The following is a 19,352-nucleotide window of genomic DNA, read 5'->3' on the forward strand; positions in this document are numbered from 1 at the left end:
CAACTCCGCATTTGTAAACATTGCACTGACTGCAAAACCACGTTCATGATGAACACTAACCTGTTGATGCTACGTACTGATGTGGTTGATGCTAGTACTGTAGAGCAATGAGTCGCTTGTCAACACAAGCACCGAAGTCAACATTATCTTCCTTCAATTGGGCCAACTGGCGGTGAATCGAGTAAGTACAGTACATACTGACGAAACTAAAATGAACTCCGACGTGGAAATTAAGCGTTTCTGGACACAGGTCCACATAACATCTTTTCTTTTTTGGTGTGTGAGGAACGTTTCCTGAAAGTTTGGCCGTACCTTTTTGTAACACCCTGTATACAACTAGTAGTGCAGGCTCAGCTGACCGCCAGTACCTGCCGGGGACCCCCAGTGACGGACCACTCGCTCTGATTGCAGGCTGTTCGAGGAGCACTCGGACCTGCTGGAGCTGTTCGAGCGTTTCCGGTCGCTGAAGACGCGCGAGGAGCAGGCGAGCAGCATGGAGCTGGCCGAGCACGCGACCACCGTGATGAACTCGCTGGACGAGGCCATCCGGGCGCTCGACGACGCCGACACCTTCTTCACCTTCGTGGAGCAGGTCGGCGCATCGCACCGCCGCATCCCGGGCTTCCAGCCGGAGCTCTTCTGGGTGAGTCGCAGCTCTACCCAGCCCACCCTCCGCAACTACTGGAACCAGCAGACGTTCCATAGTTGGTCTGGTACTGCGTATAATGGATCCGTGCTCGCTCCATTCAGATCACTCGTACTCTTGCACAGTTACTGCCCTGAGAGGGAGGGACAGAACCACCCTTTCCCAGTTGGTTAGAATATGACATCTTCTCTATGCTTTTCACAAAACTAGCTCCAAATTGTTCTTGTTGATTACGTAAGTCCACGACAAGCTTCTTCTAACACACATTATCACGTATTTCTCCTGACATTATAGTTATACACTGTAATGACAAAAAAAATCGACGCACCAGGAAGGAATTACCTGAATGGGACGGAAACTGATACACGTGACACACGTACAGACAAACAAATGATAACAGTAATGATGGGAGCTGAAGAAATGAATTAAAATTTGTCCTACAGCTGGGACTCGAACCAAGGTCTCCTTGCTTAGTAGGCAGAAATGACGACCGTTACATCACCGCAGCACACTATGGTCAACATTCCTGCACGGACTACCCATGTCGAGCACCCTCCCTAATACAAACTTCAATTCATGTTGTTGTTGTGGTCTTCAGTCCAGAGACTTGTTTGATGCAGCTCTCCATGCTACTCTATCCTGTGCAAGCTTCTTCATCTTCCAGTACTTACTGCAACCTACATCCTTCTGAATCTGTTTAGCGTATTCATCTCTTGGTCTCCATCTGCGATTTTTACCCTCCACGCTGCCCTCCAATACTAAATTGGTGATCCCTTGATGCCTCAGAATATACCCAACCGATCCCATCTTCTAGTCAAGTTGTGCCAGAAATCTCTCTTCTCTCCAATTCTATTCAATACCTCCTCATTAGTTATGTGATCTACCCATCTAATCTTCAGCATTCTTCTGTAGCACCACTTTTCGAAAGCTTCTGTTCTCTTCTTGTCCAAACTAGCTATCATCCATGTTTCACTTCCATACATGTCTACGCTCCATACAAATACTTTCAGAAACGATTTCCTGACACTTAAATCTATACTCGATGTTAACAAATTTCTCTTCTTCAGAAACGCTTTCCTTGCTATTGCAAGTCTACATTTTATATCCTCTCTACTTCGACCATCATCAGTTATTTTGTTCCCCAAATAGCAAAACTCGTTAACTACTTTAAGTGTCTCATTTCCTAATCTAATTCCCTCAGCATCACACGACTTAATTCGACTACATTCCATTATCCTCGTTTTGCTTTTGTTGATGTTCATGTTATATCCTCATTTCAAGACACTGTCCATTCCATTGAGCTGCTCTTCCAGGTCCTTTGCTGTCTCTGACAAAATTACAATGTCATCGGCCAACCTCAAAGTTTTTATTTCTTCTCCATGGATTTTAATTCCTACTCCAAATTTTTCTTTTGTTTCTTTTACTGCTTGCTCAGTTTACAGATTGAATAACATCGGGGAGAAGCTCCAACCCTGTCTCACCCCCTTCCCAACCACTGCTTCCCTTTCATTTCCCTCGACTCTTATAACTGCCATCTGGTTTCTGTACAAATTGTAAATAGCCTTTCACTCCCTGTGTTTTACCCCTGCCACCTTCAGAATTTGAAAGAGAGTATTCCAGTCAACATTGTCAAAAGCTTTCTCTAGTGCTAGAAACGTAGGTTTGCCTTTTCTTAATCTATTTTCTAAGATAATTCGTACGGTCAGTACTGCCTCACGTGCTCCAACATTTCTACGGAATCCAAACTGATCTTCCCCGAGCTCAGCTTCTACCAGTTTGAATGCCTTGGGCAAGATTTAACTATATGTAAATGATAACAGATTCAGAAAAAATGGACGATTTATTCTAAAGAAAGAGCATCACTAACATATCAGTCCAATAATGTTAGTACACCTCTAACCCTTATGCAGCCAGTTATTCGGTTTGGCATTTATCAATATGGTGTGGCGATTGCACACTCTAACCTTGTATACCAGCAACACAACGAGTTTGTAGTTGCAACAGTTCTTTATTGATTGCACATACACATGAATTCATCAGCAGTAATAACCAATTAACAAAATTTGCATATCAAGACCCTATTCACAATTAGTATTTACGATATTAACCGTCACACTAGTGACAACGGCCCCTTTATGTGCCGGTGACAACAACCAAAATAATAGATGAAATAGATAACCGAATTTTTGAAATGTGGGCTATCGCCTTTCTCACTCATTTTTACACTTACTGAAAAGGTAAAATTAATTTGATGCTATCTGACCTGAAGGGTACTATTAATTGTCCTGTTTACACTTAGCATTCTACTACACTCAACGTCTGGAAGATTCTAGACTTTATGCAAGCTCAAGGTAAAACGTGAATTTGATGAACAGGTGATGGACGCGAGCAAACGTAAATCTATTACGATTTCACAAACACACGATCCAAAGGGTGAACTTATACTCAACTTTGGGCAGTAGTAAATCTTCTACCTAAAACAAGCCTCTCGTTGAATGTAATAGAGAAATCGCGCGTTAACGGGGTCCGGACGGCCCTGAGTTCAAATCCTGAGATTTCCGTCACACTGCAAGCTCGGGGGGCAAGGTTTGCTCGCGTCGACCAATATACATCTTTCTGAAAACAGGAAAACATGAGCGGTAGACACACTGTAGTATATACAAGTTACACAAATATATATATATATATATAGAAAAGCAATACCTTAATAGTGGCCGAGCGGTTCTAGGCGCTTCAGTCGCACGTTCGAATCCTGCCTCGGGCATGGATGTGTGTGATGTCCTTAGGTTAGTTAGGTTTAAGTCGTTCTAAGTTCTGGGGGACTGATGACCTCAGATGTTAAGTCCCATAGTGCTCAGAGCCAATACCGTAATATAAACATAAAACATATTACAAGTTAACCAATGAACACAATTAAGGAGCTTAGTTTCCTTCGATCAAAAAAAAAAAAAAGAAAAAAAAAAGAAATCTTGATACTACGTGAAAAGATGTGTCAGTCCACACCCAATGACTTAAGGTCCACCTTATAAGATAATCTGTCTTTACTGAATGGTTGACACCATATAAATCAAACGTGCAGTCCCTAACGTGACAATCAACCTTCAGATAGATATTTGAAATTACAATAGAAAACTAATGTCACTTCAATTGGTCGCTAGTGCAATAAGCACGGCCCCTATGACCACAGACCACAATACACAGGCCCCCTACCCGCCATAAAACACAATGTGACCTATATTTATCATGGCCACTTGCCTTCCATACACACAAGAAATTATTAAGAAACAACAACTACCACTAATTCGTAAAACCAGAATATTCTAAATCTATAACTAATTAAGAAATGACGTTCAAGTGAACCAGATACCTTCAGCGTGCCGCTAAGCACCAAATCCAAACTTACAAATGCGAGGCGCTATTTCTAGCCACTTCAGTAACATAATTTCATGGCCGTTCCAGAACATAACTCGCCGCGCCACCACTGCAGTGAATGTTTTGCTGCCCACTAGCACGAGCAACTGCAACAGTCAACAGTCCTTAAGTACACAATAGTATTCACTATATATAGGAGGAGAAGCCCACCGCGAAAGTTTGGCGATTAATTTTTTCTTCTTCATGTGAAATTCACACGCCATCCATCCACATAGCTCTCCAGGTATTAGCAAATCCTGGTCGCCACTGGCCAGCCGTGTCAAGACAACTTTCCGGCAGCGGCCCATGCTTCTTCGTTGCTCCAACTGAACTGCTCCTCACGGCATACGGCCGTGCCACGTGACATGGTGTCGCCAACTCCCCACAACGACAACATCGAAAGCACGTCACGTCACAGACTGACTCGGCTCAAGCGCGGACCCACTCTGTTCGACTTCGCCACCATGAATAGCCTGCCTCAAAGACGCAAAGAGAACAAGGCACAGGGACAACGATCAAAGATAGTAAGAATCGATATCGCCTGGCGCCAGAAACCCACCGGCTCACAATAGTCTTGTTGTATGTTCTCATGAGGGATACCGCGCCAAATTCTGTCCAACTGGCGCATTATATTGGTAAAATCCCGACATTGTTAGAGGGTCCTCCCAGTAATGCTGAAAACTTTCTCAGATGGGTTAGGTCCGGCGACCTAGCTGGCCAAGGTGGGGTTTGGCAAACACGGAGATAAGGCGCAGAGATTGCCGTGTGCGGTAGAGCATCATGTTGCTGAAACGTAAGCTGAGGACGGCTTGCCATGAAGTGCAACAACACGGGGCGTAGAATATCGTCGATGTACCGCTGTGCTGCAAGGTTGTCGCGGATGACAACCAAAGGGATCCTGCTCTGAAATGATATGCCACACAAGACCATCACTTCTAGTTGTCGAGCCATATGGCGGGCGACAATCGGGTTGATGTCCCACCGATGTCTGGGCCGTGTCCGGATATGTCTTCGGCCAGCGAGTTCACTGACTGGAGTAGAATTGTCTTCAGTGAGGAGACTAGCTTCGAAATGAGCTCCGATAACCATCAGAGAAATGTCTGGAGACTCCCTGATTACCGATCGGATACGAACCTGACTGTCACCTGCCTGGCAATCAGAAGTGATGGTCCAGGGGACATTCCATTTCATAGCAGAACCTCTTTGGTTGACACCCACGGTGCCCTTACGGCACAGTGGTACTCTGACGACATTCTAGGCTCCACTTTGTTGACCATGATGGCAAGCCACCCTGCAGGATAATGCGCTACCATACACACTGAGACTTCCAACTGTCTGTCTTCATGAAAGTCTCTTCGGGTTTGCTCCCGAGTTCTAAAGTCAACTCGACTAGATATTTCGGCAATCCAACTGGTCGCCATCTTCAAGAGAATGCTCCCTGAGATGAGATAAGAGATTAGTTTTTCGTTCCATAGATCCGTGCTGAGGAGGTCCTCGTGGATGTGGAACATGTCACTCCCTTTTTTATTTTTATTTTTTTAAAGCTGAAATAACAATACTAGTAGTATGAATATATACAATACATCATTTGTTTCTATTAAGAAATTCGTCAATGGAGTAGAAGTAGTTGGCCACTAGTAAGTCTTTCAGGCTCCTTTTAAACTGATCTTTATTTGTAACTAAATTTTTTATGTTTGCTGGCAAATTATTGAAGATGAGTGTTCCTAAGCAGTGGACCCCTTTTTGAACTAAAGTAAGTGCTTTTAAGTCCTTGTGCAGATAATTTTTGTTCCTGGTATTGTATGTATGAACTGAGCTGTTTGTTGGAAAAAGAGATATATTATTTAGGACAAATTTCATTAAGGAGTAAATATACTGAGAGGCAGTAGTTAGTATACCTAGTACTTTGAAGAGGTTTCTACAGGACGTCCGTGAATTTACTCCAGAAATAATACGTATTACACGTTTTTGGACTCTGAAAACTTTTGTTTGACTTGAAGAATTACCCCAAAATATTTTACCATATGACATTATTAAATGAAAGTAGGCAAAGTATGCAAGCTTTTTCATTTTTATGACGCCTATTGAAACGTCCCCTTTGAACAATTATACATGACTGTGCTTAAACTGACACACAATATTTTGTTAGCGCAACGCAATCTGACTTTCAAAATTCCCTACAAAAGAATGGCCCTGACTAACATTAAACTATACCTTTCACAAATCACTTACCTCACACAAATCTTCGCTGCTCAAGCTACTGCAATACAGCGAGCGCCACTACTGCCAGCTAAATAAAAGATTCAAACTATGGAAGGCACTAACTACTGATAGGGATAGTTAGCAAATGAAGGATATTAATAGAGAACAAACAATGTATTTACCTTGATATCATCATATATAAATATAGCAGTTCATGCCAAATTTCAAAACTCCATATATAAATATAGCAGTTCATGCCAAATTTCAAAACTCCGCCATCTCTCTCCCCACATCCACCATTGCTGGCGGCTCACCTCCAACTGCGCAACGCTACGCGCTGATCACATCCAGCTGCCGCTGCCCAACACTACAATGGCGAGTATTACAACAATGCAAAGCAGCCACAGACTGCACACAGCACAGCCAGTGATTTTCATACAGAGTTGACGTTACCAATAAAAAAACCTAACCAGCCTACTTACACTATGTTTGCTAACACTCGAATTGCAAATACAGATTCGTTAAGGCGTTTCTGCAGTTCTGTGGTGTGCTCCTCCCAACTGAGTTAATTACCAAGTTGTAATCCCAGGAATTTAAGACTGTCAACCTCTTCTATCTGCTCTTCTTCATACTTTATGCGTATGCTGGGTGGAAACCTCTTACAGGTTCTGAATTGCATATAGTGAGTACCGGGCTGTGAGTACCGGGCGTGAGTCGTGCTTCGGTAGCTCAGATGGTAGAGCACTTGCCCGCGTAAGGCAAAGGTCCCGAGTTCGAGTCTCGGTCGGGCACACAGTTTTATTCTGCCACGAAGTTTCATGTCAGCGCACACTCCGCTGCAGAGTGAAAATCTCATTCTGGAAACATCCCCCAGGCTGTGGCTAAGCCATATCTCCGCAATATCCTTTCTTCCAGGAGTGCTAGTTCTGCAAGGTTCGCAGAAGAGCTTCTGCAAAGTTTGGAAGGTAGGAGACGAGGTACTGGCAGAAGTAAAGCTGTGAGTACCGGGCGTGAGTCGTGCTTCGGTAGCTCAGATGGTAGAGCACTTGCCCGCGAAAGGCAAAGGTCCCGAGTTCGAGTCTCGGTCGGGCACACAGTTTTAATCTGCCAGGAAGTTTCATATCAGCGCACACTCCGCTGCAGAGTGAAAATCTCACTCTGGAACAATCAACTGTGTCCCACAGGGTTCTTTGTGGCGTCTTTAGGCTTCAAAGTTGGTTTCTCTGTTGTTCTTACCCCAGTCTATGATGTTTGTAGTTTGGTACACTCACCTCATCATTACTCACACTTAATCCTCCGACAGGAAGAGATGAAAACGTCCTTTACATAGTTCATTATTTACTGTAATAAATGAAGAAGATAGTATTAATACTGCTAGGAAACAGTGAGTCTTTAGGGTTCAAAGTTCGTTTCTCTGCTGTTCGTAGCTAAGTCTGTTTAATTCACTGCTCCGGTACTACAGTTACCACCCTGACAGGAATATCTAGAACGAGCCTTGACATAATTGGTTACATTTTACATACTTCATATATGAGGTAACAATAATACTACTCCCAAAGAAGTTACCAAATGTTTCTCACTTGGATCAGTGTGGGTTCCATACTACTAATACAAAATTACTACCTTAATAGAGAGCGACTGAATTACTATCTACATAGCTCACTGGTTAATGAATTTATGAAGTAGGAATGATACTGTTATGATAGGAGGTACCAATTGTGTCAAACATGGGTCCACTGAAGGTTCTCTGCTAGTCCTACGGCAATCCATTCAACTTACAGCTACAGTTCCACAATTATCACGCAGACAGGGAGAAATAGAACCAGCCTTTACATAGCTGATTAGTTAATGCACGTAGGAAATAATAATAATACCGTTAGGTAAGAAAGTACCAATTGTGCTATTACTAGCTTGATCTGTTCAAGTTACTGCTGATGTTCCACAATTATTGTCGTCATAGGGAGAGGTAGAGCCAGCTGGATGTAATGTGTATGTACTAGGTAGGAATAATAGTACTAGTAAAGAACTTATCATAGTGTCCCACGTTCTTCAGTGTTGGTTCCTATGCTGTTCCTGCTTAGGTCTACTCGGCTCACTGCTGGTAGTATACAACTGCTGCCATGACACAGAAAAAGCTCATACGTAGCCATTTAGGTAATGCCTGCCAGAGACAATAATTATACTGCTAGACAGGGAGTAACCATTCTATGTTGGGTCGTTATTCCTGACTCATTATCACCAGGAGCAATAGTCGTTCTACGCTCGATAAATTCTCTTCCAGAGCTCCCCATACTTTTCTAAACACATCCACATAGGTCCTCTGTGTTTTCTAATGCCATCTTCCTAAATTCCTTTAAGTAATTAAAGAAATTCGCTAGTCCAGCCAATGCCACCTTATCTGGAAATATGTTCTTCCTGTCTCCATTTCATTTTTATTAAAGTTTTAGTTACATTTTCCACATCAGCTTTTCCTTTGATCCACATTTTTATTCTCCTATTTCTCCCAATCCTTCCCAACGTGTGTCTCTCCGCTGCTCACAGTTCAGCACTCGCGGATTGATTAATTTTAACGTTTAGACCAAGTCTCATTCTGCTAAGTCAAAAGAGAAAATGTGCATTGATAAAACAGGATATTTACTGTTCCAGCCACACTGAAACCTTCAGGTTAGCAGGTCACTTTTATTCTTCTGTTCATTGATTTTCATGTCCATCCAGTCAATATCTTTGACTGTCCTAAATACAGAAACTTTCTATGATTCATTGTTCATTTGAACGATTATCTTTTCACTAAGTTGCTTACAAAATATTTTATTCCAGTTATAATTCAGATTCAGCCCTACATTCAAACTTCCTAATTCATTCCTATTATAAAATAGCGGATGGTGTGATCAGGTTTATTCAGCAGCACTGAACATAAATACAAAAGCCACACAGAAAAATTTGTGCTGATTACATTGGTTTTATATGTGCGGACAGGAAGCTGGAAGTAAAGATTGTAGTTTAAGATTCCACTGCCGACGTGGTAATTAGAGCCTGAGAACTACTTCAGACTCGCCAATAACAGGGCAGCACATCGCCTGTGACTTTTTCAAAGGAATGATTTTGACTTTTGCCTTAAATTGTTTATTGGGAAATCAGTCATTTTGTACGATTGATGCACATACATGCCTGCAACTTTTTACTAAGACGCTGTGGTTTTTACTCTTCAGGATGCTTAAGAGCTTCCCGGCCAAACTTTTGCAGCGTACTAAAAACAGCAATGGCAACACGTAGGCGGGGCCAATTTCGAGTACGTTGCAGTAATTTCGATTGGAATCGCTTGCACATCTCTCATACAGTCCCGATTCTCCCCATGCAATTTCCATATTTTTGAACCCCTGAAGAAATTCATTCCTGGTCGTCGTTTTGCTTCGGACGAAGAGATGCACAACTGGGTACAATCAAGGCGCCGAAGGTAATCACAAACATTTTTCCGTGACGGCATTGATCATCTTGTCATATAGTAGGATAAATGTAACAGTTACGGCGATTACATTTGAAATGATAAGTAGCTTACTTGCTTTTTTTCATCTGTCTCATTTCCAATTGACTGCCTCTTATCCTTTCTTTATTTCTTCACGTGTAATTTTATGCATGGTCGTAGTGGGTCATGTTCTTGAGAATGCTGAAAGTAAAGGGCAATGAAATGAAATTTAATGTCTGATAGATTATTTGTTTTATAATTTTTGCCTTCACACTGCATACCTTTCATCATCGCGTCATTAGGGTACTTTAGTGTCCGTCCATTAATGCGTACAGTTTACCTCGTCGTGAACCAAACAATACTTCTTATGCACGTACCTCTGTCTCCTGCTCAATACCCAGCGCTGTTGTTGTAGTGTAATAATGTTACAGACCGTCGTAATGAAAGTTAACTAAATGTTGACATCAATTCCTCTGAAATAACAGCTAACAGCAAATTACACTGAAGAGCCAAACAAGCTGGTACACGTGCCTAATATCGTGTATGCCCATCATGAGCACGCAGAAATGCCGCAACACGACGTGGCGTGGACTCGTCTAATGTCTGAAGTGTTTCTGGAGTGAACTGACACCATTAATCCAGCAGGGCTGTCCATAAATCTCTCCTGAACAGCACGTTGCAAGGCACCCCATGTGTACTCAGTAATGTTCATGCCTGGGGAGGTTGGTGGCCGGCGGAAGTGTTTAAACTCAGAAGAATGTTCCTGCAGCCACTCTGTAGCAATTCTGGACGTGTGGGGTGTCACTGTGTCCTGCTGTAATCGCCCAAGTGTGTCGGAATGCACATTGGACATGAATGGATGCAGATGATCAGACAGGATGCTTACGTACGTGTCACCTGTCAGAGTTGTATCCACAAGTATGAGGGGTCACATATCACTCCAACTGCACACGCCCCACACCATTACAGAGCCTCCACCATATTGAACAGTCCCCTGCTGACATTCAGGGGCTATGGATTCATGAGGCTGTCTCCATACCCGTACACGTCCATATACAATTTGAAACGAGACTCGTCCGACCAGGCAACATGTTTTCAGTCATCAATAGTCCAATGTCGGTGTTGACGGGTCCAGGTGAGATGTAAAGGTTTGTGTCGTGCAGTCATCAAGGGTACACAAGTGGGCCCTCGGCTCCGAAAGCCCATATCGATGATGTTTCGTTGAATGGTTCGCACGCTGACACCTATCGATGCCTCACCGCTGAAATCAGCAGCAATTTTCGGAAGGGTTACACTTCTGTCACGTTGAACGATTCTCTTCAGTCGTCGTTGGTCCCGTTCTTGCAGGATCTTTTTCCTGCCTCAGCGATGTCGGAGATTTGATGTTTTACTGGACTCCTAATATTCACGGTACAGTCGTGAAATGGTCGTACGAGAAAGTCCCCTCTTCATCGCTACCTCGGAGATGCTGTGTCCCATCGCTCGTGCGCCGACCGCAACGTCGTATTCTTTACATGTCTCTGTATTTGAATATGCTTGCCTATACCAGTTTCTTTGGAGCTGCAGTGTACATCCATTGTGGGACGGATGTCGTTCTCAGACTGTCTGCCTAGTGAAAGGCGAGATCCTACATCTGCTTCTGAACTTGTCAAGCCACCCTATCGTGAGTGTTGGAGAATATAATATGTGCTACTGATATTTCACCCTTTTCCTGTTCCAGTAGTGAATAGTGCGCGGGAACCACGATTGTTGGTATGTCTCCGTGTGAGCTCTGATTCTACCTCGCTATAATACACAAGCAAGGAAGAAATTCATTACTTCATTCTTCTAGAAGCGCACTCTCCTGGATATTTACCAGTAAAGCATACCGTGATACACAACGCGTCTTTTAGTGTCTAGCGCAAGAGCTGCGTGGGCGTCGCCGGGTAAAAAGAAAGGGTTGCTCTTTTTGGATCTTCTGTACGATGGAATATCCAAAAAAAACCGGAATTATTTGTCATAAGCTATATATTGTCTAATTGCCAACGGCCTTGTCGCAGTAGTAACACCGGCTCCCGTCGGATTACTGAACTTAAGCGCTGTCGGGCTGGGCTAGCACTCGGATGGGTGACCATCCCGTCTGCTGAGCGCTGTTGACTCAGCCCTTGCGAGGCAAATATTATCAGCTATCAAGCCGAATTGATAATTGGAGGCTGGAGAGACAACATCGCTGTTTCAGGTAGTCTGCGAAAGCCAGTTATAGATTTTGGCCACTGATTAATCGTGTATACGGGTGGTGTTAACCCTCTCAGAGTCAGTTAAGGCCTGGAGATGGTCGACTAAAGCATCGAAAATGGTAGCCATATAATTAATGACATCATAAGGACGGGTGTAAGTGTTCTATTTTATTGTATAAGTGGACGACCGAAGTCTCTCAGACCTCCAATCACAAGGATGGGCATAGAAAATTATTCTATTCCTGATTACAACACCAGGACATCGCCTCTCAGCGCTGCACTTCACGACATCCGATTGAAACAGCAGTGAAGTGAGTGGTACCAATGTGAGAGCCTGCTGCCAACGTGGACAACGTTACTGCCCTTTTGAGTATCGAGCTAAAACATTAGTACAGACAGAACAATCTCATCTGCCTGGTGCGTTCTCATGTGCACTTTAAACCTACGCTGTCAAAGATCTTTTAGCTCCACTTGAAGTTAATGTAACTTCCTTGTTACGCATTTTTTGCCACATGTCCATATTGCCTTTTTTGCGTATTATCCTCTCTAGGATCGTATCTTGCAGTATGTCCCCGTTTGGCAAAATCGTCCTCTATACACTTTTGAAAACATCACGGTTTAGCAGGCCGCTGTGGCCGGGCGGTTCTAGGCGCTTCAGTACGGAGCCGCGCTGCTGCTCCGGTCGCAGGTTCGAATCCTGCCTCGGGCATGAATGTGTGTGATATCCTTAGGTTAGTTAGGTTTAAGTAGTTCCAAGTCTAGGGGACTTATGACCTCAGATGTTAAGTCCCATAGTGCTTAGAGCCATTTGAACCATTTGAACCATCACGATTTAGCGCAGTGATACAGGGATTAGTGAACAGGGGTTGTCGTAGCGACATTGAATATTGTAATCCCCAAATCCTCCAAAAATAAGCGAAAAATATACCTATTCAAAAAAGCAGATAACAATTCACTTGACGCCTTCCTAAGAGACCAGCTCCACTCATTTCAAATTAATAATATAAGTGTAGACTAGATGTGGCTTGAATTCAAAGAAATAGTACCGGCAGCAATTGAGAGATTTATACCAAATAAATTAACAAACTACGGAGCAGATCCTCCTTGGTACACAAAACGGGTTAGAAGTTTAGAACACTGTTGCAGAAACAACGAAACAAACATGCCAAATTCAAACAGGCGCAAAATCCCCAAGATTGGCGACTCAATACAGAAGCTCGAAATTTAGCGTGGAATTCAGTGCGAGACGCTTATGACACTTTCCACAACGAAACTTTGTCTCGAAACCTGGCAGAAAATCCGAAAAGATTCTGGTCGTATGTGATGAAGTACGTTAGCGGCAAGAAACAATCAACGCCTTCTCTGTGCAACAGCAATGGAGGCACTATCGAAGTCAGTGCTGCCAAAGCAGATATCACGGTATAAGTTATATTTTTATTTTTATAATTATATATTTTATGATTTTGGTTGGGGTGGCTTTAAATATTGTGGGCTAGCATGAGACTTTTAATTAACTTATACCGCGATAACACTCGTACGGACATCGGCTGCCCCGAAGTACGTACGATAAAATATTTTTTAAACACAGCGCGCGACTCACCGCCTTCTAATAAATAGTTTGCGTGAGCGCTGCTATTTAGAAAAGAAAATATGCGTATTCTTACGCAAACTGTAATTATTAATATGAGTCTCAGGGGCTACTGGTTATTTATGTACCAAAGTACACAAAGATTAACTGAGATATTGCGTAATGTAATGATTTTTTAATATTTATTTTTCGTTACTTGCAAAGCAAAACTGGAGAGAATCTCGTCTGCCGTTAGGCGGCCAAAATGAAACATACTGAACTCAGAATTCTAAATATTAATAAACGAAATCTGTGAAGTCTCTCGCATTTACATTTAACATTATGAGATGATATTTTAATTAAATAATACAGTCAGCGTAATGGCCGACTAAATCCTGTTAGGGGAGATGAGCTCCCTGTACTGCGAAGTCCTGTAAAAACTTTGTTAATTATAATTAATGGTTGCGATCATGAGAGGTGACAACTAAGTCAATAATACACACTTTCTAATAACAATTTCTATTATATTTTTCAAAATACAGATAAAACATTAATTATCAGACAGCACTACAATGGCGGTCTACCGCTAGACGAAACAAAACAGGAGAGCTAGTTCAATCAAAGCATTGTCTCTGAGCTTCATGGCCTATGTTACACAGAGATTATACCAAAAAACCATTTTTTGTTAATTACATCGATATTTGTGTTTTGATAATAATAACTTACGTTCTTTACTATTTGTTATACATCGCGCACACGTACACAGTCTTGAAATAATTTATAATTCACACCTCTCATAACAAAAACTTCCTTTCCCTTTCTCAAAATGTCCATTTATATGACGTACCGTCACACAGAGTTTCTAAACACAGCCTTCCGAAGTGCCTTTACAAAAGAAGACGAAGTAAATATTCTAGAATTGGAATCGATAACAGCTGCCAACATGAGTAACGTAGAAGTAAATATCCTCGGAGTAGTGAAGCAACTCAAATCATTTAATAAAAGCAAGTCTTCTGGTCCAGACTGTACCTCAATTAGGTTCCTTTCGGAGTATGCTGATGCATTAGGTCCATACTTAACAATCATATACAACCGTTCGCTCGACGAAAGATCCGTACCCAAAGACTGGAAAGTTGCACAGGTCACACCAATATTCAAGAAAGGTCCATATCGTTCACGTCGATATACAGCAGGATTTTGGAACATACATTGTGTTCAAACATTATAAATTACCTCGGAAAAAACTGTCTACTTACACACAGTCAACATGGATTTAGAAAACATCGTCCCTGTAAAACACAACTAGCTCTTTATTCACATGAAGTGATGACTGCCATTGACAAGGGATTTCAGATCGATTCCGTATTTTTGGAGTTCCGAAAGGCTTTTGACACTGTACCACACAAGCGGCTTGTAGTGATATTGCGTGTTTATGAAATATCGTCTTAGTTATGTGACTGCATTTGTGATTTCCTGTCAGAGAGGTCATAGTTCGTAGTAATTGACGGAAAGTCATCGAGTAAAACAGAAGTGATTTCTGACGTTCGCCAAGGTAGTGTTATAGGCCCTTTGCTGTTCCTTATCTATAAAACGATTTGGGAGATAATCTGAGCAGTCGTCTAAGATTGTTTGCAAATGATGCTGTCGTTTATCGACGAATAAAGTCATCAGAAGATCAAAAGAAACTGCAAAACGATTTAGAAAAGAGTCACAGAAATGGTACAGGAGTTAGGCTGGACATCATTAAAAGAAAGGCGTTTTTCGTTGCGATGGAATCTTTTCAGGAAATTCCAATCACCAACTTTCTCCTCCGAATGTGAAAATATTTTGTTGACACTGACCTACATAGGGAGAAAACGATCACCACGATAAAATAAGGGAAATCAGAGCTCGTACGGAAAGATATATGTGTTCTTTCTTTCCGCGCGCTATACGAGATTGGAATAACAGAGAACTGTGAAGATGGTTCGATGAACCCTCTGCTGTTTTGTAGGTTTTAAGCGCTTTTACTATTACGCTTCATTTTCTGTAATGTCAGCTAGTGGTAAAGCTTGACACATACTACATACTCGTTGTTTTAACATGCATGAGCATGACGATGTCATTAACGTGATGCCGAAACTGGTCGTGTAAATAAAATAACTTCTGAAAATGTAGACTGTTTGGTGACTTTTTTTAGCCATAGTAATAAGATCCATGGTTCTAAAGCTTCCATTTGCATGCATCGAGAGACATTTCATATATAAAGCACACAATTTTTTTTACTTACACGTTCATTATTTTTTCAGTATTACAGCCCTTCAGTATGGTCTCCCTCCTTCTGTGTGACCGAATCCCATCTCGGAAGCTCTGTTACTCCAGCTAGGACACCACTTATGTTCATCTGTCGAATGGCTCTCCCAGAGAAAATTACCGGCGTCCAAACGTTAGTTTTCTTCTTTATAAACTTCGGGAACAGGTCGTAGTCTGGTGGACACACATCCGGGCCGTAGGGAGCATGTGGCAACACTGCTTTTGGGCTACAACGCTGCAGATATGTGGGAGAGCATTGTCGTGGGCGATGAGTGACCCGGCCTCGAACAGCTGAGGTCTGAGCTTTGTGCAGTTTTCTGCGCAGGTTTTGCATGAAGTTACGGTAATACCCTGCTGTGTCACTTTCTCCACATGAAGCCCTGTCCGGGGTGATGATACCTTGGTGATCATAATCAAAAATCATCATTTGCTCGAGCTTTGATTGAGTGCGCCAAAATTTGTTTGGGTGTGGAGACTCTGAAGCTCTCAACTCATTGGACAATGATTTCAACTCCTGTTCAAAGTCTCTAGTCCACGTTTCATCAACAGCGACAATTCGACACAAGAATCCTTGACCTTCACGGTCGAATAGTTGTTTGAGCAAGTTGCAATGTCCAGACGTTTCTGCTTCTCCTCAGCACTCAAACAGCGTGGCACCCACATCGCAGAAATTTTTCTCTTCTTCAGATCATTTTGTCAGAATACGGAATACTGACGTTGGGGGAATTCCTGTGGCTTCAGAGAGTTCCTCACAAATGACACTGCGATCCTGTTCAAGAGCATGTGCCACAAGTTCCACTCTTCATTCATCTCCTTTGGTAGCGACCGTCCAGGAGGCCATCTATGCCCTGGAACGGTCCGGTCGTTCAGTGGTGTTTGCGTGGACCTCGGGACATGTCACATCCCAAACAACGAACTTGCTGACAGGCTGTGCAAACAGGCTACACGGAAACCGCTTATTGAGATCGGCATTCCAATAATTGACCTGCTTTTCGGCATAGGGAGACTGAATGGCATAGTCTCAGAACGCACAACAAACTGCGTACCATTGAGGAGACTACGAATGTGTGGCAGTCCTCCATGCGGGCCTCTCGCAGGGACTCTGTGGTTCTCTGCCGGCTCCGCGTTGGCCACTCTTGGGCGACCCACGGCTTCCTCCTGCGCCGTGAACACCCGTCTCAGCGTCGATGCGGCGCCAGGTTGACAGCCCTGCGACGAAATCTTCGGTTACCGGATTCGTTGCCGCTACTTTTATCTAACAACGCCTCATCGGTTGAATGAGTTTTAGCGCATATCCTTTGTCTCTCTGTGTCCTCCACCCTAGTGATTTTAGGGTGGAGGTTTTAATGTGTTGCAGAGTGGCTGGCTTCTCCTTTTTATTCTCATGGTCAGCCAGCCATGGTAATCGGTTTTGTCGTTTTAATTTCTACCCGTTTCTTCCGTATCTGTGGTTCTCCCCTTTTCTCCATTCAAGTGTTGTTGCCCTTCCGTCATTCTTGTGATTTTTCCTTTCTCTCCATTTTGTGTTAACAGTCTTGCATGTTTTATTCTTACCCTTATGGCATTGCTTTATTCAGAACAAGGGACCGATGACCAAGCTGTTTGGTCCCTTCCCCCTCTTTTAAACCAACCAATCATTCATCTGTTGATGTTTTTGGCCTTCCCGGTATTGGATTATCGTCTGTGCTCATATGACCACCCCAAAAACGACTAATCCAACATGAAACTGTACTACCGTCCACTGTAAACCCGCCACAGACTTCACATAACGCACTCTGGATATGCCGGGATTTTGCTACATGAAGTTTCGATCTTGAATTACGACCGTCTGGTACAGTCACAGTACACGAGGGCCCTGCTGGGTCCATTGCTACCTATCACCAATTCAATGTTAGAATACACAGCAAAAAAACAAAAACACGTGCTTCTCAAGCTCCCAACTATGTTGTTGTTGAAACTTCCTGGCAGATTAAAACTGTGTGCCCGACCGAGACTCGAACTCGGGACCTTTGTTGTTGTTGTTGTAGTCTTCAGTCCTGAGACTGGTTTGATGCACCTCTCCATGCTACTCTATCCTGTGCAAGCTTCTTCATCTCCCAGTACCTACTGCAACCTACATCCTTCTGAATCTGTTTAGTGTATTCATCTCTTGGTCTCCTTTTACGATTTTTACCCTCCACGCTGCCCTCCAATGCTAAATTGGTGATCCCTTGATGCCTCAGGACATGTCCTACCAACCGATCCCTTCTTCTAGTCAAGTTGTGCCACAAACTTCTCTTCTCCCCAATATTATTGAATACCTCCTCATTAGTTATATGATCTACCCATCTAATCTTCAGCATTCTTCTCTAGCACCACATTTCGAAAGCTTCTATTCTCTTCTTTTCCAAGTTAGTTATCGTCCATGTTTCACCTCCATACATGGCTACACTCCATACAAGTACTTTCAGAAACGACTTCCTGACACTTAAATCTATACTCGATGTTAACAAATTTCTCTTCTTAAGAAACGCTTTCCTTGCCATTGCCAGTCTACATTTGATATCCTCTCTACTTCGATCATCATCAGTTATTTTGCTCCCCAAATAGCAAAACTCCTTCACTACTTTAAGTGTCTTATTTCCTAATCTAATTCCCTCAGCATCACCCGACCTAATTCGACTACATTCCATTATCCTTGTTTTGCTTTTTTTTATGTTCATCTTATACCCTCCTTTCAAGACACTTTCCATTCCGCCCAACTGCTCTTCCAAGTCCTTTGCTGTGTCTGACAGAATTACAATGTCATCGGCGAACCTCCCAACTATAGCTGACGTAATTTTCATTGTTGTTGCATCAAACAATCCACAGTCATACCAACCAGTGCATTATTTATGAAATGTCTCTCGTATGTTTCAGAAAATCGAGAAGCCTTTCCTTGAGGCAGTGAAGACGACGCTGGGCGATCGGTACACGGACAACGTGGACACTCTCTACCGGGCGACCATCAAACTCATCATCGAGACTCTCATCAATGGATTCAACAACGCACAGGACAACCCGCAGGTGCAGCAGAAGGAGCAGTCCTCGTGAGGAGTCGCCAGCTGACGAACCTGGGGTCCTCAGCGCCCCTCCAGGCTCCCAACTGGAACACTTGCCGTATCGGTGGAGCTGGAACTTCCGACGGCCCCACTGGAGCCTTCCAGGGACGTTCACAAGCATTACGATAGTGGACCACTGCCCGTGCCAGCCACAGATCTGGATCTGACCATTTGTCTGGCATGTTATATATCAAGTGCAGTATTCACATGGTATCTGTGATGGACGTACTAGCAGATAGGGATGTTCTCATCGTGATGGAGCTCGAAGAAATGAACTCATGAAAAGCCCCTCTTTGAGGAAAAATGGTGCCAGGTTCTGTTACATGACCGTGAGGTTACTCACCAACAAAGGATGTTCTCTGGGAGAAGTACATAAAGGCCAAAAGAATTATAAACAGCTATATCAGTACAGAGAATCTCATCTGTGCAAACATATTGCCCATACAGATGGTGTAGATATAGCTCACGTTAGTGT

At 43.0% G+C, this 19,352-nt stretch overlaps 1 protein-coding gene across 1 annotated transcript in view; it reads left to right on the forward strand.

The window, feature by feature from the left end:
• LOC124716678 (myoglobin-like) overlaps positions 1–18,869 on the forward strand; it is a 200,150-nt gene extending 181,281 nt beyond the window's left edge. The window contains exons 2-3 of the mRNA XM_047243216.1: positions 412–643; positions 18,696–18,869. Of these exons, the coding sequence (XP_047099172.1) occupies positions 412–643; positions 18,696–18,869 (406 nt within the window). The remainder of the gene's footprint in view (positions 1–411; positions 644–18,695) is intronic.
• Positions 18,870–19,352: the final 483 nt, after the last annotated feature.

This window comes from Schistocerca piceifrons, chromosome 9 (genome assembly GCF_021461385.2).
Source record: "Schistocerca piceifrons isolate TAMUIC-IGC-003096 chromosome 9, iqSchPice1.1, whole genome shotgun sequence".
NCBI classification, from domain to species: domain Eukaryota; kingdom Metazoa; phylum Arthropoda; class Insecta; order Orthoptera; family Acrididae; genus Schistocerca; species Schistocerca piceifrons.